Source organism: Rhinatrema bivittatum, chromosome 8 (assembly GCF_901001135.1).
Source record: "Rhinatrema bivittatum chromosome 8, aRhiBiv1.1, whole genome shotgun sequence".
NCBI lineage: Eukaryota > Metazoa > Chordata > Amphibia > Gymnophiona > Rhinatrematidae > Rhinatrema > Rhinatrema bivittatum.
The window spans coordinates 112,331,440-112,349,359 of NC_042622.1; the positions used below are offsets into that span (position 1 = coordinate 112,331,440).

General features: G+C 37.8%; 1 protein-coding gene across 1 annotated transcript in view; it reads left to right on the top strand.

Annotated features, from left to right (window-relative positions):
• The first annotated feature begins 7,499 nt into the window (after positions 1-7,499).
• NR6A1 (nuclear receptor subfamily 6 group A member 1) overlaps positions 7,500-17,920 on the top strand; it is a 630,470-nt gene continuing 620,049 nt past the window's right edge. The window contains exon 1 of the mRNA XM_029613773.1: positions 7,500-7,692. Coding sequence (XP_029469633.1) covers positions 7,623-7,692 — 70 coding nt within the window. The 5' untranslated portion in view covers positions 7,500-7,622. The remainder of the gene's footprint in view (positions 7,693-17,920) is intronic.

A 17,920-nucleotide genomic window follows, 5' to 3' on the forward strand; every position in this document is an offset into this window, starting at 1 on the left:
TTATTTTGTAAATGGCTTTCTTCACTGAACAAATAGAAAATATATTTTCTCATGTTTCAGATTTGTTCAGTATTTCTTTTTCTTAGTACTATTAACATGTTTTGGGAATGGACCAGAGGTTAAGCGTCACTTCCTTATTTAACAGCCAATGATCTTAGTGCTATCTGCACGTGATTTTAAATGATTGGATGACTTGTTTCAGTAAATTAAAAGTGCTGTGTGCTTCATCCTTCCATGGGAGGGGTTGGAGAGAGGAAAGAATGGAAAACATTCTATAATCAAAACAGTTTTTCGTTTCTTTACTGAAGTTTATTTTTAATAATGTTTAAATGCTCTCTTTTTTTTTTTTAAATGTGGCACTATGATGATGGGAACTTGGCTTCTGATATCACTATATGCTGCCCCTGCAGTGACATCATTGCAGCTCTATGCATTTTGTGTAGTGACATCAGAAGCTAGGTGCCCAGCATTGCAATACTTAGACTCAATTGCAAAAAAGAAGCCTTTAAAACATTGAAGAACTTTTGTTTTCAGTACTTCTTCCTGGTGCATACTGATTTCAAAGAGAAGAAGCAGGATTGCAAATACCACAAAGTATTGGGATGTAAGTTCCAAAAGCAAGACTGAAGTTGCCCATTTGAACATGGGTTCTTGACTCCAGCCTGCAATGACCACAAATCAGGCTAGTTTTCAGGATAATCGAGTTAGGCAAAGTAACTGGGTGAAGCCTGAGATTGGGTAGGTGCTGCTTTATTACTTTATGGTCATTAATTATGTGCCATCGTAGTCTGTGTTAGGCCCAAATAATTCCAATATGTTTGATCTTTATTCATTGTGGATATCCAAAAATCAGGCCTCATCATGGCCCTAGAGGACTGTATTGAAAACCCTTGCTCTAAGTACCAGATCATTTTGCACCTCTGCTGTGACTTAGTTGTTGTTATTATTGTTTATTTTAACAGAATATCTATTAATTAAGGGGTAAATTTTAAGACATACACGCGGGCGTACATGTGCGCGCGCTACCAAACAGTGCTAGTTCTCAGAGGTAGTCCATTTTCCCTCTCATGGATGAATATCATTATGGTAAAATTCTTCTGTATATCATGTCGGTATTCTTCATACGCCCAATATGGTCTGACTTCTCATTTTTCTCTTTCTAGGTCCTATGAGCCTTTATGGTGAAGAGACAGATGAGTAACCCAGAGAACACAAAGTGGGACAAGCCCCATGAGTACTGAACCTCAGGGAGAATCCCACATGTAAAGGACAAGGGCAATACAATATTACAAGTAGACAAATACATTTTAATAAACTTGTGCAAAATATATAATTGTGTAGTAATGAATACAATAACAGTCAATAAACAAAAAAAAAATAGAAATAAAAAATCCTGAGATGATCATGTTTCAGCAACACCTGCTACAAGAGATATAAGAATTCAACATTGGATACAGTAGTGATAAAATGTGATATCTAGAGATGTAAAATAAATGGTATATATATTAACAAGTGGCAGAAAAGAGACAAGCAAGGCATTAAAAGGCCAAATCATCTTTGAAACAAATCTGTTAGACAGGAATGTAACAAAATATCTCTGCTAGGTGAAAAAGAGGAGAACCTCAAATAGATAAATCCCTTCCAGTAATAAACTGCTGTCCCTATAAAATATAAAATATAAAATAAAGTACATAATGCCCCTTTGGTAGAACATTGTCAAATGATTTTGAAAAACTTAAATTCTGTATCCTGAAGTCTGTCAAGCTGAGGTATAGATGAGGAGACTCTCAGCTTTTGAAAGAACAGAGATGTATTTTTGTGTTGAATACAGTGTCTCCCACTGGCCTTAATATGGAACTAGACCTGTCAGTATTTTTCTGAATATTTTTATGGATGTGATTTGTTTTCTGCCCTTTTTATATATATTTTATTTATTTTTTTTTTATCATACTTTGGGTACTTTTTTATTTTCATTTGTTTTAACATTTTTCATGTGTTTCCCTTATTTTTGTTTTTAGTTATGTTTAGTGTCTGGTTTTTATCTTTAATATAATTTTTCATTTTTGTTTCATATTTGACTTTTTTATTCTTTTAGTTTTTTTTCATTTATGTCTTTTAGAATTTGCTGGTCTTATTTTGTACTTTTGATTTGTAATACTTTTTATTATTTATTTTTACAAAGTTATATACATGTTTTTTTAAAATATATTTTTATTTGTATAAAAGTATGTGGTTTAGATTTTTAGCCTGTAATACATTTGTTATTCTATTATTCACTTGTCTTTATTACTCTGTGTAGGTAGAGTCCTGTTAGGACTTAAACTACTAGATGTAAGCATTATCACAATTACTTTAACCACTGAGCCGCAGAATCTATTGCAACTTAGCTGTGAATATGAACAAAAATGCCCTCCCAATCCATTCCTATTAATCTAATTGAAATTTAAACCTTTTAGCATTTGATTTTGGAGGGAAAATCTCTTTTAAAAAAAAGGGACTTGTGGGGCTGCTCCTGTAATTTTATTTAATCTATGGTGCAGTAGTGCTGGCTATGATTAGAGAGCTTTTTTCCTGTGTTTGCAAACAAGGAGAGTCATTCTTTAAACTGCGACTTTATCGTGCCGTTATCGCGACGGTACAATTTAAATCAGGGGAAAAGGAGCAGTATGGGCAGGGTTTGGGTGGGGTTATGACCTGGCAGCGCTGTGGGTGATATGTTTTAGAAAATGACCTTTCCCATTAGCAGTATGGGGGCAGTAGTATGTGCTGCGGCCGCAACCGTGGTGGGTGAAAATGCACCGTCACGATGCGGCCAGGTGCACACTATCAGCCCCTATGCCCCTTTTCTGGCGTGGCTCACCATTCTGCTATATGTATATATTTGGTTTGTATTTTATATTTTATACATATCCCTATATATATATATATAGGGATATGTATATTTATATGTTTTGATAATAGCGCCAGCAGTCTGTCAGTGGAAGAGACTTGTCTATTTGGGGTTCTCCTTCTTTTCACCTAGCACAGGTATTGTGTTAGATTCCTGTCTAATAGATTTGTTTCAAAGTTGATTTGGCCTTTTAATGCCTTTCTTTCTCTTTTCCTCCATATTTTAATATAACCTACCCCTGCCTCCCCCTGCACGCGCCGAACCTATCTTGCATAGGCTCGGCGGCACACGCAAGCACCGGGATGCGCGTAAGTCCCGGGGCTTTGAATAAGGGGCTGGCCAGGGGCGTGTCCGGAGGCATGGTAGCGGGCTGGGGTGTGTCCAGGAGTGTGGCGGTGGTCCATGAGCGGGGCCGGAGGTGTGATGGCAGTCCGGGGCAGGGCCGAGTGCTCCAGCGCAACGGTCTGTGCTGGGGCAGGGAGCCAGCGGCGCATGCAAGTTACGCCTGCCAGAGGCGGCGTAAGGTAGGGGGGGATTTAGTTAGGGCTGTGGGGTGGGTTAGATAGGGGAAGGGAGGGAAAGGTGGGGGGGGACAAAAAAAAAAGTTCCCTCCAAGGCCGCTCCGAAATCGGAGCGGCCTTGGAGGGAACTTGAGGGCAGGCTGCTTGGCTTGGTGCGCGCAGATTGCACAATTGTGCACCCCCCTGCATGCGCCAACCCTGGATTTAATAACATGCGTGCCGGGTTGCGCGAAGAAATCTGCGCCCTCGCGTAAGTTTAAAGATTTGCCCCATACTATTTATTTTGCATTTCTAGGTGTCATATATTTTATCACTACTGTAACTGATGTTAAATTCTTATATCCCCTGAAGCAGGTGTTGTCAAAACATGATCACGTAGGGAGCTTTTCTTTTCAATTATAATGTTTATATATTTTACACAGTTGCAATAATATTTATTTTACTACTTGTAATATTGTATTTATTTTATTTTGTGAATGGTTATTTTATATTATTAAATCAAAAATATACTGAGCTCAACAATCCTACTAATACAAGAAAAATCCCACAACACTAAAGAGGACCACAGCTAACTACTAAAATAGGAAAAGTATCAGATTTGATAGTGCTCACAAACCATAATCCACAGGCTTTTGCCCACTATGGGCCTCATTTTCCAAGCACTTTACCGTGTGCGATAAATTCGCAAATCGCGTTAACAGCTGTTAACGCGAATGCAAATTAGTCATTTGGTATTCAGGGGGCGGAGCATATGTAAAGCGGGAACCTGTGTATCGTGTGCGGCGAAACAGCCACAGTGGTAGCGCGGCTGCTATCGCGGCTAATAACTACAACTCCAACCTCGCGTTATAGGCCTGAAAAGAATTACCACCATATAAGAGAGAGAGAGAGAGAGAGAGAGAGAGAGAGAGAGAGAGAGAGAGAGAGAGAGAGAGAGAGAGAGAGAGAGAGAGAGAGAGAGAGAGAGAACCTTACTATAGTGCCTATGCCCTACATAGGTATTTTAACCCCTATAGGAGGGCCACCTACTAACTCGGGGTGGGGATTAGGTATGAGCGTCGAGGGTTGGGGGCCACTTTCGCATTCCACATAAGACCTACGGACTGAACAGTGGTCTCTAGTGCAGATTTGCTGGCCGTCGGAGTGAGGACGCTCACTCCAAGCGGAGATTTGGCCAACATTCTCTCCACCTAGCATGTTGTTGCCCAGGAAGAGTGTCCATCAAGCTAGGTAGAGAGAACGTTGCCCAAACCACTTCTTGGAGTGAGCGTCCTCACTCCGACAGCCAGCAAATCTGCACTAGAGACCACTGTTCTGTCCGTAGGTCTCATGTGGAATGCGAAAGTGGCCCCCAACCCCCGACGCTCATACCTAATCCCCACCCCGAGTTAGTAGGTGGCCCTCCTATAGGGGTTAAAATACCTATGTAGGGCATAGGCACTATAGTAAGGTTCTCTCTCTCTCTCTCTCTCTCTCTCTCTCTCTCTCTCTCTCTCTCTCTCTCTCTCTCTCTCTCTCTCTCTCTCTCTCTCTCTCAGCCTGTCTGGGACTATCGTGGATGGCGGTAATCCTTTTCAGGCCTGTAACGCAGTCCATAACGCGAGGTTGGAGTTGTAGATAGCAGCCGCGCTACCACTGCGGCTGTTTCGATACACAGGTTCCCGCTTTACATATGCTCCGCCCCCTGAATACCAAATGACTAATTTGCATTCACGTTAACAGCTGTTAACGCGATTTGCGAATTTATCGCACGCGGTAAAGTGCTTGGAAAATGAGGCCCATAGTTTACCTCCTATACTGTTCCAATTTATTTAAACCTCTCATGACTTTATTACAAATTTTTTTTTATATGTGTTATACTTATGGTTTTACTTAAAATATCTTCCTATGGTTTAGAAACACTATTTATTTATAACTTTTCTATACCGAAGTTCAAATAACAGAGTTAATTATAACTCCGGTTTACATTGCAACCATAAAAAACAGTGACAAAGTTGTCTTACATAGAACAGGGGGAGAGAAAAACTTGGATACAGCTTAAGCATGGGGAGTAACCTGTCAAAACTGGTAAGAACTGATAAGAGTTGGCTTTTTGGGGTAACAAGGTATTCCGAGGGAGGGGTAGGAATGAGGGATTGTAAGGGGGTTGGAAGGGGGGTTGGAAGGTGGGGGGGGGAGTGTAGCGGAGGGTTACCATAGATTTAATGAAACTAATATACATATATTAAATAGCTTAGGCAGTGGAAGAAAAAGTGCTTAGGCATCTGAGCTTAGGAAGAGAAGGTCTGTGGAGGATGAGGCAAGGACGAGTGTTATGGGAAGGCTTGTCTGAATAGTAGCGTCTTAAGTTAAATTAAGTTAAAGCGTCTTAAGTTAAATATAAAATAAATATATATTATATTTTATATATATATAAAAATATATATATATATATATATATATATAAATATATATAAATATATATATATAAATATATATATAAAAATATAATATAAAATAAAGTTAAGTTAAAATTAAATTAAGTTAAAGCGTCTTAAGTTAAATAAACTATATTCTATTATTCCCTGAACTATACCTTCTTTATTCTTTAGGAAACATATATTCCAACCTATCTCTTAAGTGCCACTCTTTTTATCCTCCGAACACCTTCTGACAACTAGAGAGCCCAAATAAATCCCAAACTTCCTGACACTGACAATATTTTGGCCCTTGCCATGCCTGCTTCAGGGTATCTGAAATAGTGATTGAACTGAGCTTCACTCGGCTAATCAAACTATTATGAAAATTTCGGACATATTTTAAATTATTGACACCTATGTCTTGTTATTTCCTTGTATTAATTATTTTACAGTAATATTTATTATTACTATTCCTGGTTCAATTTTTCATATTTGTTTTTGAAGTCTTCCAATCTCCTGGGTTTTTTTTCCTGTTGATTGTTACCACTGGCCCATTTTTTGCTCTTATAAACTTTGCTATGCCATGACAGTGAAGACCATGGGAAGTAGAACTCATATGAATGAAGGAGCTAAGCGTTTTGGTTGGTGGAATTATTAACTGGTAGCAGGGTTTTCATTATCTCTTAGTTTATTAATTTATAAACTAATAGTGAAGTAATTTCTACACAGTATGTAGTTTATCTTGAATAGACTTTGAATTTCATTTATTATTTGGAATTCATTGTACATAACTTTAGCCCTTGTTGGGGGTATTTTTCAAAGACATCTACACACATAAAACAGAAGTTTATGTGTGTAAATGGCTCCTTATAATTCACCTGAGTTTTGTGCACATAGAAGATGTAGATAACCTGATTTTGCACATATTTTTATGTACACAAAAAACAGGCATTCTGAGGGCAGAGTTGGGATTTACAGACATACTTTTCATTTTAAAAAGTATGAGTATAAATTAACATGCATAAGTTATGGGTTGTAAAGAGCAGGTGCAACTTTGTGTAAGTAAGTTTGTGTGTGTTATTTTGGATAATTTTCAAAGCAAACTATGCATATAAGTTAGCTTGGAAAATTGTAACTTATGCATGTTGGCAGATTGTTATAAAATTATCCTTCTTAAATGTAGGAAGCCATAATTTTAATAAATGAAATTTTAATTTGTAGCAGTTAACAAACACAGGGTTTATAATTTGAGTTCCAGTGATTTTTTTTTAGAGTTTAAAATTAGAGGTATAGGTTGCATTTCCATATGACTAAGGAATCTTTATTGACATGACAATTTGTACTTATGCTATGAAAGTAATACATAAGGTCTTTAAACCCCCTCTCCCATAGTATAGCAATAATAACAGATAGTACCTTACATTACTTTTGATGTTTTTTTTTAACCTTTATTTCTATGCAATAATACAAGAAAAACAAATCTTGTTTGAAACAGCTCGGAGTGACATACAACAGAGGGGGAAAAAAAAGGTACACAGAAATTTAGAAGCACACAAGAGTGCTTGGATCTTTTAATTGCTTTTTGTAACGCTGAAACGCAGCTCTTCTGTGCGCTACGTGCCGGGCTTTAGAGCAGAACTCCAAGTCCCGAGATGCTCTGCGAGGGGGGCTGGGTGCGTGGGAGCGCCGGTTGCGCTGCTGCTGGTGTGCAGCTGGGTGACAGCGCGCGCGCTGTAGACGCTATGGAGCGGCGCGTCCCGTCGCATTGAGCTGCAGCCGGGATCCCGAGCCCGGGACTGCCGGGGAAGGGACATGGAAGTGGAAAGCGGCACCGGCGATGGCGTGGAGGGTCCGGAAAAAACCGGGTTGAAGCCTCTGAATGGTAAGTCCGCGGAGCTGAAGGAAGGGGTGGGAGCAAGCAATTAGCCTAGAATGAATGCTAGGAAGAGCTCTCCATACCACCACCAACCTTTCCCCCCACCCCGGTTTTCCCACCCGCCTTCTTCACCTCAGGTATGCGGCGCGCGCTCTGCTCGGTGCACGTCCCCGAGCTCTCTTTACCCGGCAGGGGACATGTTTTCCTCTCATTAATAATACATAGCTAAATGTATAGGGGAGGAGGGAACGCGCTGAATTTCGGAAAATATTTGGTGCGCTTCTTCAGATAAGAAGAGGAGGTGGTGCGCCCGCCCAGTTTTGTTATCACCGTGCCTGTTCCTCTCCCCTTTCTCGAATAAAAAAAATAGTTTGACACCATTTCTAGGTGCTGGAAGCTCGGAGGGGGAGGGGATGAGGCTAAAACAGCTCCAAGTGCCTTGGCAGGGTCCGGTCAGGATGCAAAATGTAGTCTGGCTGGGGGAGGCGGGCGGGCATCGTCTTCCTTGGGTGTGTGTGCAGGGGAGCAATTTCTCGTGGTCAGAACCCCCCCACCCCTCTCCAAATAAAGAGGAGTGTAACCCCCATCTCCTTCCCGTCCCACGCAAGAAGATTTCACTTTTAAGAAAAGACCGCACCTACTCATCCCAGGTCACTGCTTTTAATTCTACCCAACTAAACGATGCTGGGAAGCCCAAGCCAGAGGTGAAATCTGCTGCTTGCGGCATTTCTTTTTGTTGTTGTTGCTGCTGCTGCTCTTTTTATTTGCCTCTCGATATTTTCCCCTTGGTGTTTGTGATGGGAATGTTTTTTATTGGTAACGTGTGAGAAGTCTTTTGTGAGGTCGTAAAAGGTGAACTTTTGAACTTGGAAAGAGCCCTGGAGCAATTAGCAAAGCAGTAGCGCCCAGAGTCCCGAATTACAAAGGATGCTGTTAAAGACAAGGGGGTCAGCAAATGCTGGAGTGGCAACATATCTGTTTGCCATGGGGGTGAAGGAAATGTGCCAAGTTACTGAGTCTATTTCTCCAACATCTAGACTTGTGTGAAATATTATAAGAATTATGCTGCACACTTATGGCTATATAAGAAGACTACACACAATTAGCAGATGAAATTTAGGGTAAAAAAATTAAAAAAATCACAGCCTTATAAGAACACCATCATGCTAATTAATCTGAATTAACATAATGTATTAACCAATTAATATTTTTGATAAGTACTCCAGAAACAGAATTGTTTTAACTTAAATAGAAAATCTTGGATGAACTTTTAATTATTTTGTGGCATAGTATTAGTTTGTCCTGTTGAGCTGTTTTGATTGTTTTTAAAATTGGCAGATAAGGGTTCCATAAATAAAATGAATTGTTGTGGAGCAAGGATTTATGAGGCACTTTGCCTTACCTGCTTCCTTTCCACGCACATGTAGTGTGGACATGCTTAATTCTTTAAAATAAAGCTTTGGGTTCCTCCCCCTTCCCTCCCTTTATCTCCCCACTGTTATGCATTATATAAAAAATATGCTGGAACAGTTTACTACCAGCAGACGTAACTTTTTTTTGATATGCTAAAACCTTTGTGAATCTCATACAGTGTAGTCATACTTTTGTTCTAAATTTAGTAATATTTGTATGGCATGGGTATGAAAAATGGAGTTTGATACCTAATATATGTATTTTACAATATGTTTAAAATTGGACTTTCTGTTCAGTAGTTGTCTTGAAGTTTGGTGTCCACGACATCTTTGTCAATAGTGCATAGTTTTGTAAAGGACATATGCAAATATGAGAGACACAGAAGAGAGGCTCAGACTCTAGTCCCTCCCACCCATAAAATGTATTAATCAGATGCCATCTATAATATTCAATGAAATATAATGTATTAGGCATCAGAAACATAATTTTTAAGATCTTTTAACTCACACCCATGAAATCCTGAGCACTTTCTTGAAGTCTCATAGATCTAAAGTTTGTTTATTTGCAGAAACATTCCTTTTGGCTAGTGTTATTGTTCCTTGCCCATAATTATTTTATTTGGTTGTTGACTTGAAATGCACGAAATAGAACCCTTGCTAACTTTTTTAATGAGACAGTTTGCTTACTGAAAATGTAGTTTGGTTACATTTGACTAAGTAGTCAAGTGTATGGAAAATGATTTGGAACAACTGCGAGTAAAGTATGCCTTTGATGGGCCCTGTGGTCTTGATCTGTGTATAATATACTTTTTTCTTTTAGGATGAGGGAGACTATTGATCTAGAAAGCTGGAGAACTGGGTTATATATTTAAAATACTACTAATGCCTTAAAATTGATTTATTCTGAGCAGTTTGTAAACATGCTGATAAACTGATTGCTATACATTGGTCTCTAAAGTGGTGGGTGATGGAAGCATTAAAAACATTCCACTCCAGTTCTAGGTAGATCTTTAGAATTATCAAAACATCCATAATTATGTGTAAAATTTGATCCTTTGCATTTCACATTATGAACAAGAAACAATGCAAACTCGCATGTACCCCAGTCTGCACAATGGTTACACCATTTTGCCCCTGTTGGGACTTTTCAGAATCACTCCTGAATAATCATGTTAGTCCATGCATAGGAATAAAGGTCAAGAAATAAGTTGTAGATGGCACCTTTGTTCCGGTACAGTCCCTGTGACTCAAAACCATCCTTTTAAGTCCCAAGTGTATTTATTCATTGCTCAGGTCAGGTATACATCTTTAGTTTTCAAGGAATAATTGGGGGAGATAGAAATTGAAATTACCTGTAATGAAGTATCATTTGATTTACTTAGGTTTTAGAAGGGTTAACTCAATCCTCTAATTTAGATTTAGATGTTTTTTTTTAATATTCCACTTTTTAGAACTTCAAAGTGGATTGCATTCACCTTATATTTAGGAGAAAAGGATGGGGGGCATGGCTTAAAAAAATGATACCTCTTTAGACTTGAATGGATAGTGTGCAGCAAGAGATTGGTTTCAGCTGTTTAAAGGGTGGATGTATCATCAAGCCAATAACACCATGCAACATTGTCAAAGAAAATCAACAAATCCAAACAAAATGTTATTGTCTGTCTAGAATTATACTGTAAATTAAAGAAAGCCAATCATTTTATAATTCATTGATTTTTTTTCTGTTCTAATACACAGAATATTTTGATTTATTGCCAGTTTTCTTATGCTAGATTCATGTTTAATTTTCATGAAGGATGTTTCTTGTTCATTGTGTGTGATGGGCAGTCATTTCAACATACTGAGGCATATGCACTTCTGCAGTATTTTGCACGGATGATTAGCCACTAGCTTGATTTTAGTGCTTGCAGTATGTGAAATGTTGAGATATTATTGCATCATTTTCTGACTCTTAGTCTAAAGAGTGGTGGGAGAAACCACTTATTTACTTTATTCTTGTAAACATTAAAAATAAAAAAATTAACAGCAGCAAATAACATCAAAAATTTGGCACCATGATGTCTTTTTCTGTCTTCAGAAAGATTGCAGATTCAACTTAGCCTATCTTTTTTTTTTAATTTGTAGCCAGAATTTTAGTATTGTGTAACAAGAGATCCAAACTGAAATATCTTATAATGAAAAAAATGAATATATTGAATATAGAGGCTGAATTGTTAATGTGATTATAGAAATTTAAAGCATTGAATTCCAATGTTTTGCTTGGAGGATTGCAGCACAGTTTAATTAGGTTTACATCTTGTAGCACTGTAAATGTTTGCTAATAGTACTGTAATTTGCAATACACAGTAAGAGCCTGTTTTTATATATAAAAACTTTATTATATTCAATGTAAGATACTATTCTTGTTACTTGACAAAATTGGCTTGAAAACGCCACAATACTTCACTATCACAGACTGATAAATCTGAAGTTAGCATGCAGTAGTTAACATTGTTTTACAGTTGAACAAGTGTATGGATGCACTCATTATGTAAAGTAACTTGAAATCCTATCGAAACATTGGTGCTTATGTGCTTTGTGCAGAAGAGTCCTTAATTCATCTTTATGAAAAGCTTATTTTTCCTATAACATTTTTAAAGAAAATACTACTTAGTGGACAGATTCAAACTGGTAGCCATTTTTCTCTTTCAATAAATTGCCAAGCTGGAGCAAAACCAAATCACTTGAAAATTTCTGTAATCATCATACTGGTTTGAGCTCCTAAGTAGACTTTTAACACATGATGAAATCTGCAAATTACCTTAAATGCATTGATGCCCATTTTTGCTTATTAAAGCAACAATTGAAAATGAAGACCTAACATTTGTCATACTTTTTTCATTGCAACTGTCTTTGGCTGGAATTTTATGCTGTTTATCTGTTTAACATGAGCTTATGTACACTTACATAACACTCCAAGCTTTTGAGAACAAAAGAGGTTGCATCTTTTTTTTTTTTTTTTTATGGAGTATAAACCTCACCACTATATTACGTTTAAATAAAACTGTATGACAAGAGTTTCACTATAAAAACTGTTTTAATATCAAATAGAGTCCTGAAATATATTTTGATTCAGCCTTTTGGGAGGGAAATGCACAAAAAGACCGTATAAGCAGAAAGATACTTTAAGATGTTAACTTCAAAGAAGGCATTAAGTATGTAAGCCACACTCTCCAGAAAATCGCCACCTGTTTAAGATTATTTTGCATTTGAAAGGCACATGCATTATAAGGGCAAATATTTTAAACACAAATTAACAAATTGAAAGAAATTGACTGTACTGTAATTGGTTTTACTGGTATTTGTTACCATGGCTCCAGTTTTATTGCAGCCATTTAAGAAGGCTGTGACTTGGACAGTGGAAATGCTTCATCTTTGGCTGTCCTTGAATAAATAACTCCAAGGAGTTACTGTGTTACTTTTAGCCAGATCTGACTTGGTTGTTAATAGTGGATGTGTCCTGACATTCTTTGGGTTAACAATCTAGAGGCAGTAGTAACTAATACAGCCAGAATGGAAGTGGGGGTGGGGGAGGGTGGAAGAAAGGAGAATTTAACTTAATTGACAAGGGTTTGATCTAAATTTCACACAAGGAAGCCTGTCCAAATTGTTGAACACTGTAAGGGGATTTAAGGAATGACATGAGATTGTAACCAGAAACCTACTAACATTCTACATTATTAAGATATGCGAATTTAGATTTCTTAAGGTTAATGCTTTTTGTTTGGAATTAAAATATAAGGTTCCGCGTTCAGTTAAGTGATTATAATATGGGTCTGATTTTCAAAAACATTTAGATGCTTAAAAATGAGTTTTAAATGTGTAAATGTACTTTACCTGTGTAAGTGAGCTTTTGAAAATTGCTACAATATATGCCATTGAATTATCAATACGATTTATCAGTGAAAGTGCATTTTACATGGGTAAATGTCTTTTGAAAATTGCTACAATAGTAGTTACATTTACACATGTAAATCCTTTTGTAAACTACCCCCTATATGTTTGCAAAAGCAAGAACTACCTTTCACATATGTCTTAGTATCTGAATTCCAGGCTATAATCGGCTGAATGTTTAACCTCAGAGTAGATAACTTTATTTTTCCTATTTTGTCTTAGCAAAAAATGACTCAGCTTAACCATGAATGATCATAATCACAAGGAAGGTAACTTTCCAAAGGCATTTCTGCAAATAATAAATGTTTTATTTGCAGAAATGGCCTTTCACAAAATTGTGTATCCTGCACACAGGTAAATTTGCAGGTGTATGTCTGGAGCAGGGATGTTCTAGAGTGGAGCTGGGGAGGAATCTACATTTTTGAACATAATTTTTCTGAACGCACATTTTAGTAGGTGTAATTTTGTATGGATACATTTCATAGGATAATTTTCAAAGCGAACTTGTGTGCACAAGTCCTATTTGAAAATTGATATATAAATTTTGTAAGAACACACAAATATCCCTTATTTGCTAACTTTTATTTATTTTTTTGCCATAAAGGCACACAGCTGTCAAAACCATTTTGTACCAAATACGTGCAACAAAATTGTTTGTTTAACCTGATTCAAGAATGAGAAAGAAAAGGAATCTTTAAAAACAAAAATGTAAACTTTTAAAAAAAAATATTTACTATAGAAGTAGATTTGTGTTGGGTATATAAGATGTATACAATGTTATGTACATTCTTTTTTGTTTGCCTGTTGTAAAAACAAAACCAAAAAAAGTCTAATCTTACTGAAATATAAAATGTAATTACCTCTTATATGACATGACACCTGTTTTATCACCTTACATATTTTTTTTATATTGTATATATCTTCAAGCTCCCTGTAGCCTTTTCTTTTATCGGTAATATAAATGTGTATTTGTAGATATAAAAATATGGAACATGTTCTCCTCCAAAAATTCTAAACTGTGGAGATATGACTTCTGTCTTGACACACTATTGTAGTCCTAACTTGCTTTAACAGTTAAGTGTGAATTAAATCCAAAATTCACACACTGGAGAACAGTAAAGCTTGTTTTAGTTTAGAATGTCATAATTCATGTTAGGTGAAGGTAACCAGCTGTCAGCAACAATTTCAGAGCTGGTCTTGTGAAACTGTTAAAATATAATATTGACCTATGGAAAACAAAGGATTAGAGCTCTAACTGAATGTAACTAGCCACAGCATTGTAATACACAATATTTTTATAATGCTTTATTTTTGTTTTCTGAACTATTTAGTTGAGCGAAAAAATGGACTAACTTTCAGAAATACAAAGATTCAAGGAAGATTAAAAAGCTGCTAAACCTTTCCAAACTCCCTGAAGCCTTACCCTGTAAAGTGGACAGTGTGCCCATAGCACATGTGGCTTTTTTAAAACCATTGTTAAAGATCCTTTTAAACCTCTAAGCATATTTGTCACAGTGATGTACAACAGATACTCACTGCCTGAAGTGTTCTGGGAGGATGAGAGCATAGTTTAGTTTGTTGATAAACTGATTATATAATTTAGCCTTCAGCAGTGTAATCCGCTAATTCTAATTAACAGTAATTTGCATAAAATGCTGGATCAGGATTTTCTCAGCTGTTTTTCTGGTTAGCAGAAATACCTTCCATACCCTCAAGCTTTTATTACGCTAACCTTTTGATCCTTTAATTGTATGCCAAGCCTCAGTACTGTAGCAGTGTTCTGGACATTTGCTAGAGACAATACAAATGTTTTCTATTTTCTGTGCAAGTGTTGCAAGGTACTATTTTATTTTTTAAATATTTTTCTTTCTTGCTAGAAATTTTACTGAGCAGTGCTTTGTGTTTCAGCATTGTAGATGGCAAGATAGTTGAAAACCCACTTTTGCTTTGGAATATTCTGTAGCCCTGTAATGAAAAGCATTAAAAAAAACCCAAACAAACTAATTGACTGCAAAATAGAAACATTACTTTTATCTTTAAATATAAATCAATTGTGTTCTAAGGAAAAATTGACACTCACAGATTGTATATAAGGTTGAGATCTCTATGATTAAAAAAAAAAAAAAAAATTAGCAACTATGTTCCACAAGGAAATTGACTCAGTTGATGATTACATGTTAATCTGTTCACATTTATCGTTAAGATTTATTTTTAAAGAAAAATAATTTGGGAATGAGTATTGGTTGGAGAAGAAACATTTTGGGGGGGGGGGGGATTGTTTTTTCTTTTTGTGGTACTCAAGTGCAGAGGCACATGAGTGTTGGAATATATCGTTTATATTTTACACAAATGATTAAAATGGCCTGGTAAATGTATCCTGACGGTCTGAAGCCCTGGGGATGTAATCAAAGCAGTTCTCCTGTTATATTAAACCACAGAAGCTATTCAAGCAGAAACCACAGATGGCAGTAGTGGTATGTATTTCCAGTGATTTTTGACTGTGTATCGAAGTACGCGTGACGCATTCTTTGTGTGCGCTGCTGATGCTAGGTGTAATGTTTCTGGAATTGGAAGGCCACACAGCAGCATGTTAAAGTATCTGTTTTGTGATCTATTGTTTAAAGCATAGGTGGGCAAACATTTTTACATATAGAGCCACTTTTGTGGCTATGCCCTGCATCAGGGGCTGAGGTATCCACCCCTCTCAGAACTGCAGTTGGAGAGTGGCAGGGAAAGGGGTCCCCCTCTTGGAACTCCAGTTATATTCCCAAGCTGCATAATAATAAAAAAAAAATCCCAACAAATTTTTATCAGGTTTTTATAAAATGTAGCTTGAGAGTATAATAGAAAAAAGACTAAGGCTAGCACTGTCCTCCCCTGGTCTAAGGATCTCCCTGACTCCAGCACTCTTTCCAGTATCTCCCTCCATGATCCCAGCACTCTTTTTAGTCTTACATAGAAACAGAGAAGTGACGGCAGAAAAGGACCAAATGGTTCATCCAGTCTTCCCAGCAAGCTTATGGTAGCATCTGCTGCGCCATACAAGTCACCCCCATACTTATCAGTTTCCCAAACCATCAAATGCAGGGCCCTTGTTGGTTGCTGTCTGAGTCCAATTCCCCATTACCTCTTGCCATTGAAGCAGAGAGCAATGTTGGAGTTGCATCAAAAGTATCAGGCTTATTGGTTAAGAGTAGTAACCATCGTATCAGCAGGTTACCCCCATGCACTTTTTTCTTCATTTACATCCTCTAGCCTTTAGGGATCCACAGTGTTTAATCCCAATCTTTTACTGTTTTTATCTTCACCACATCCTCCAGAAGGGTATTCCAGGCATCCACCACCCTCTCTGTAAAGAAATATTTCCTGATGTTGGTTCTGAGTCATCCTCTCTGGAATTTCAATATGTGATCCCTAGTTCTAATGATTTCTTTCCAATGGAAAAGATTTGTGGAATTGTGCATCATTAAATTCTTTTAGATAACTGAAGGACTGTATCATATCTCCCCTGCACCTCCTCTCCTCCAGGGTATACATATTTAGGTCCTTCAACCTCTCCTCATAAGTCATTTGATGGAGGACCCCCCCCACCATTTTGGTTGCCCTTCTCTGGACTGCATCCATCTTATTTCTGTCCCTTTTGAGATATGGTCTCTGGAACTGAACACAGTACTCCAGGTGAGGCCTCAGCAAGGACCCCTGTACAAGGGGGTTATCATCTCCTTTTTCTTACTGGTTATTCCTCTCTCTATGCAGCCCAGCATTCTTCTGGCCTTAGCTATTGCCTTGTCACATTGCTTTGTCTTCTTCAGATCGCTAGACACTATCTTCCCAAGGTTCTTCTCTTGCTCCTTGCACAACAGCCCTTCACTCTCGATCACATACAGCTCTTTTGGATTATCACACTCCAGATGTATTACTCTGCACTTCCTGACATTGAATCCCAGCTGCCATATCTTCGACCACTGTTTAAGCTTCCTTAAATCATGCCTCATTTTCTCTACTCCTTCCAGCATAGCCACTCTGTTACAGATCTTAGTGTTATCTGCAAATAGCCAAACTTTACCTTCTATTCCTTCTGCAATGTCGTTCACAAAGATATTGAAGAGAACCGGTCCTAACACTGATCCTTGTGGCACTCTGCTTAACACTATTTTCACTTCAGAGTAGGTTTCATTTACCATTACACTCTGTCTTCCCTCCGTCAACCAGTTTGTAATCCATGCCAATACCTTGGTGCTTACTCCCAAGCTTCTCATTTTATTAGCAAGCCACCTATGCAGGACTGTATCAAAAGCTTTGCTGAAATTCAAGTAGATCACATCGAGTGTTTTTCCTCGATCCAATTCTTTACTGACCCAATCATAAATATCAATCAGATTTGTCTGACAGGACCTTCCCCTGGTGAATCCATGCTACCTTGGGTCCAGCAATCCTCCTGACTGTAGATAGTTCATTATCCTTTTCTTCAGCAGAGTCTCCATTAATTTTCCCATCACTGAGGTGAGGCCAGTCGGCCTGTAGTTTCCAGTTTCCTCTCTGCTACCACTCTTGTGAAGCGGGACCACCACTGCTCTTCTCCAATCACTTGGCACCACTCCCATTTCCAGGGATCTATTAAACAGGTCATGAGGTGGACCCACCAGCACATTTCTGAGCTCCGTTAGTATCCTGGGATGAACCTCATCTGGCCCCATAGCCTTGTCCATTTTCGGTTTTCCTAGTTCTTCCCATACAGTCTTTTCTGTAAATGGAGTTTCATCTACCCCATCTTCATCTACGGTCTTGTCAACCAGCAACGGTCCTTCTCCAGGGTCTTCTTTAGTGGACACCAAACTGAAGTATTTGTTTAATATTTCTGCCATTTTTCCTCTCTCTCCGTACAGTGC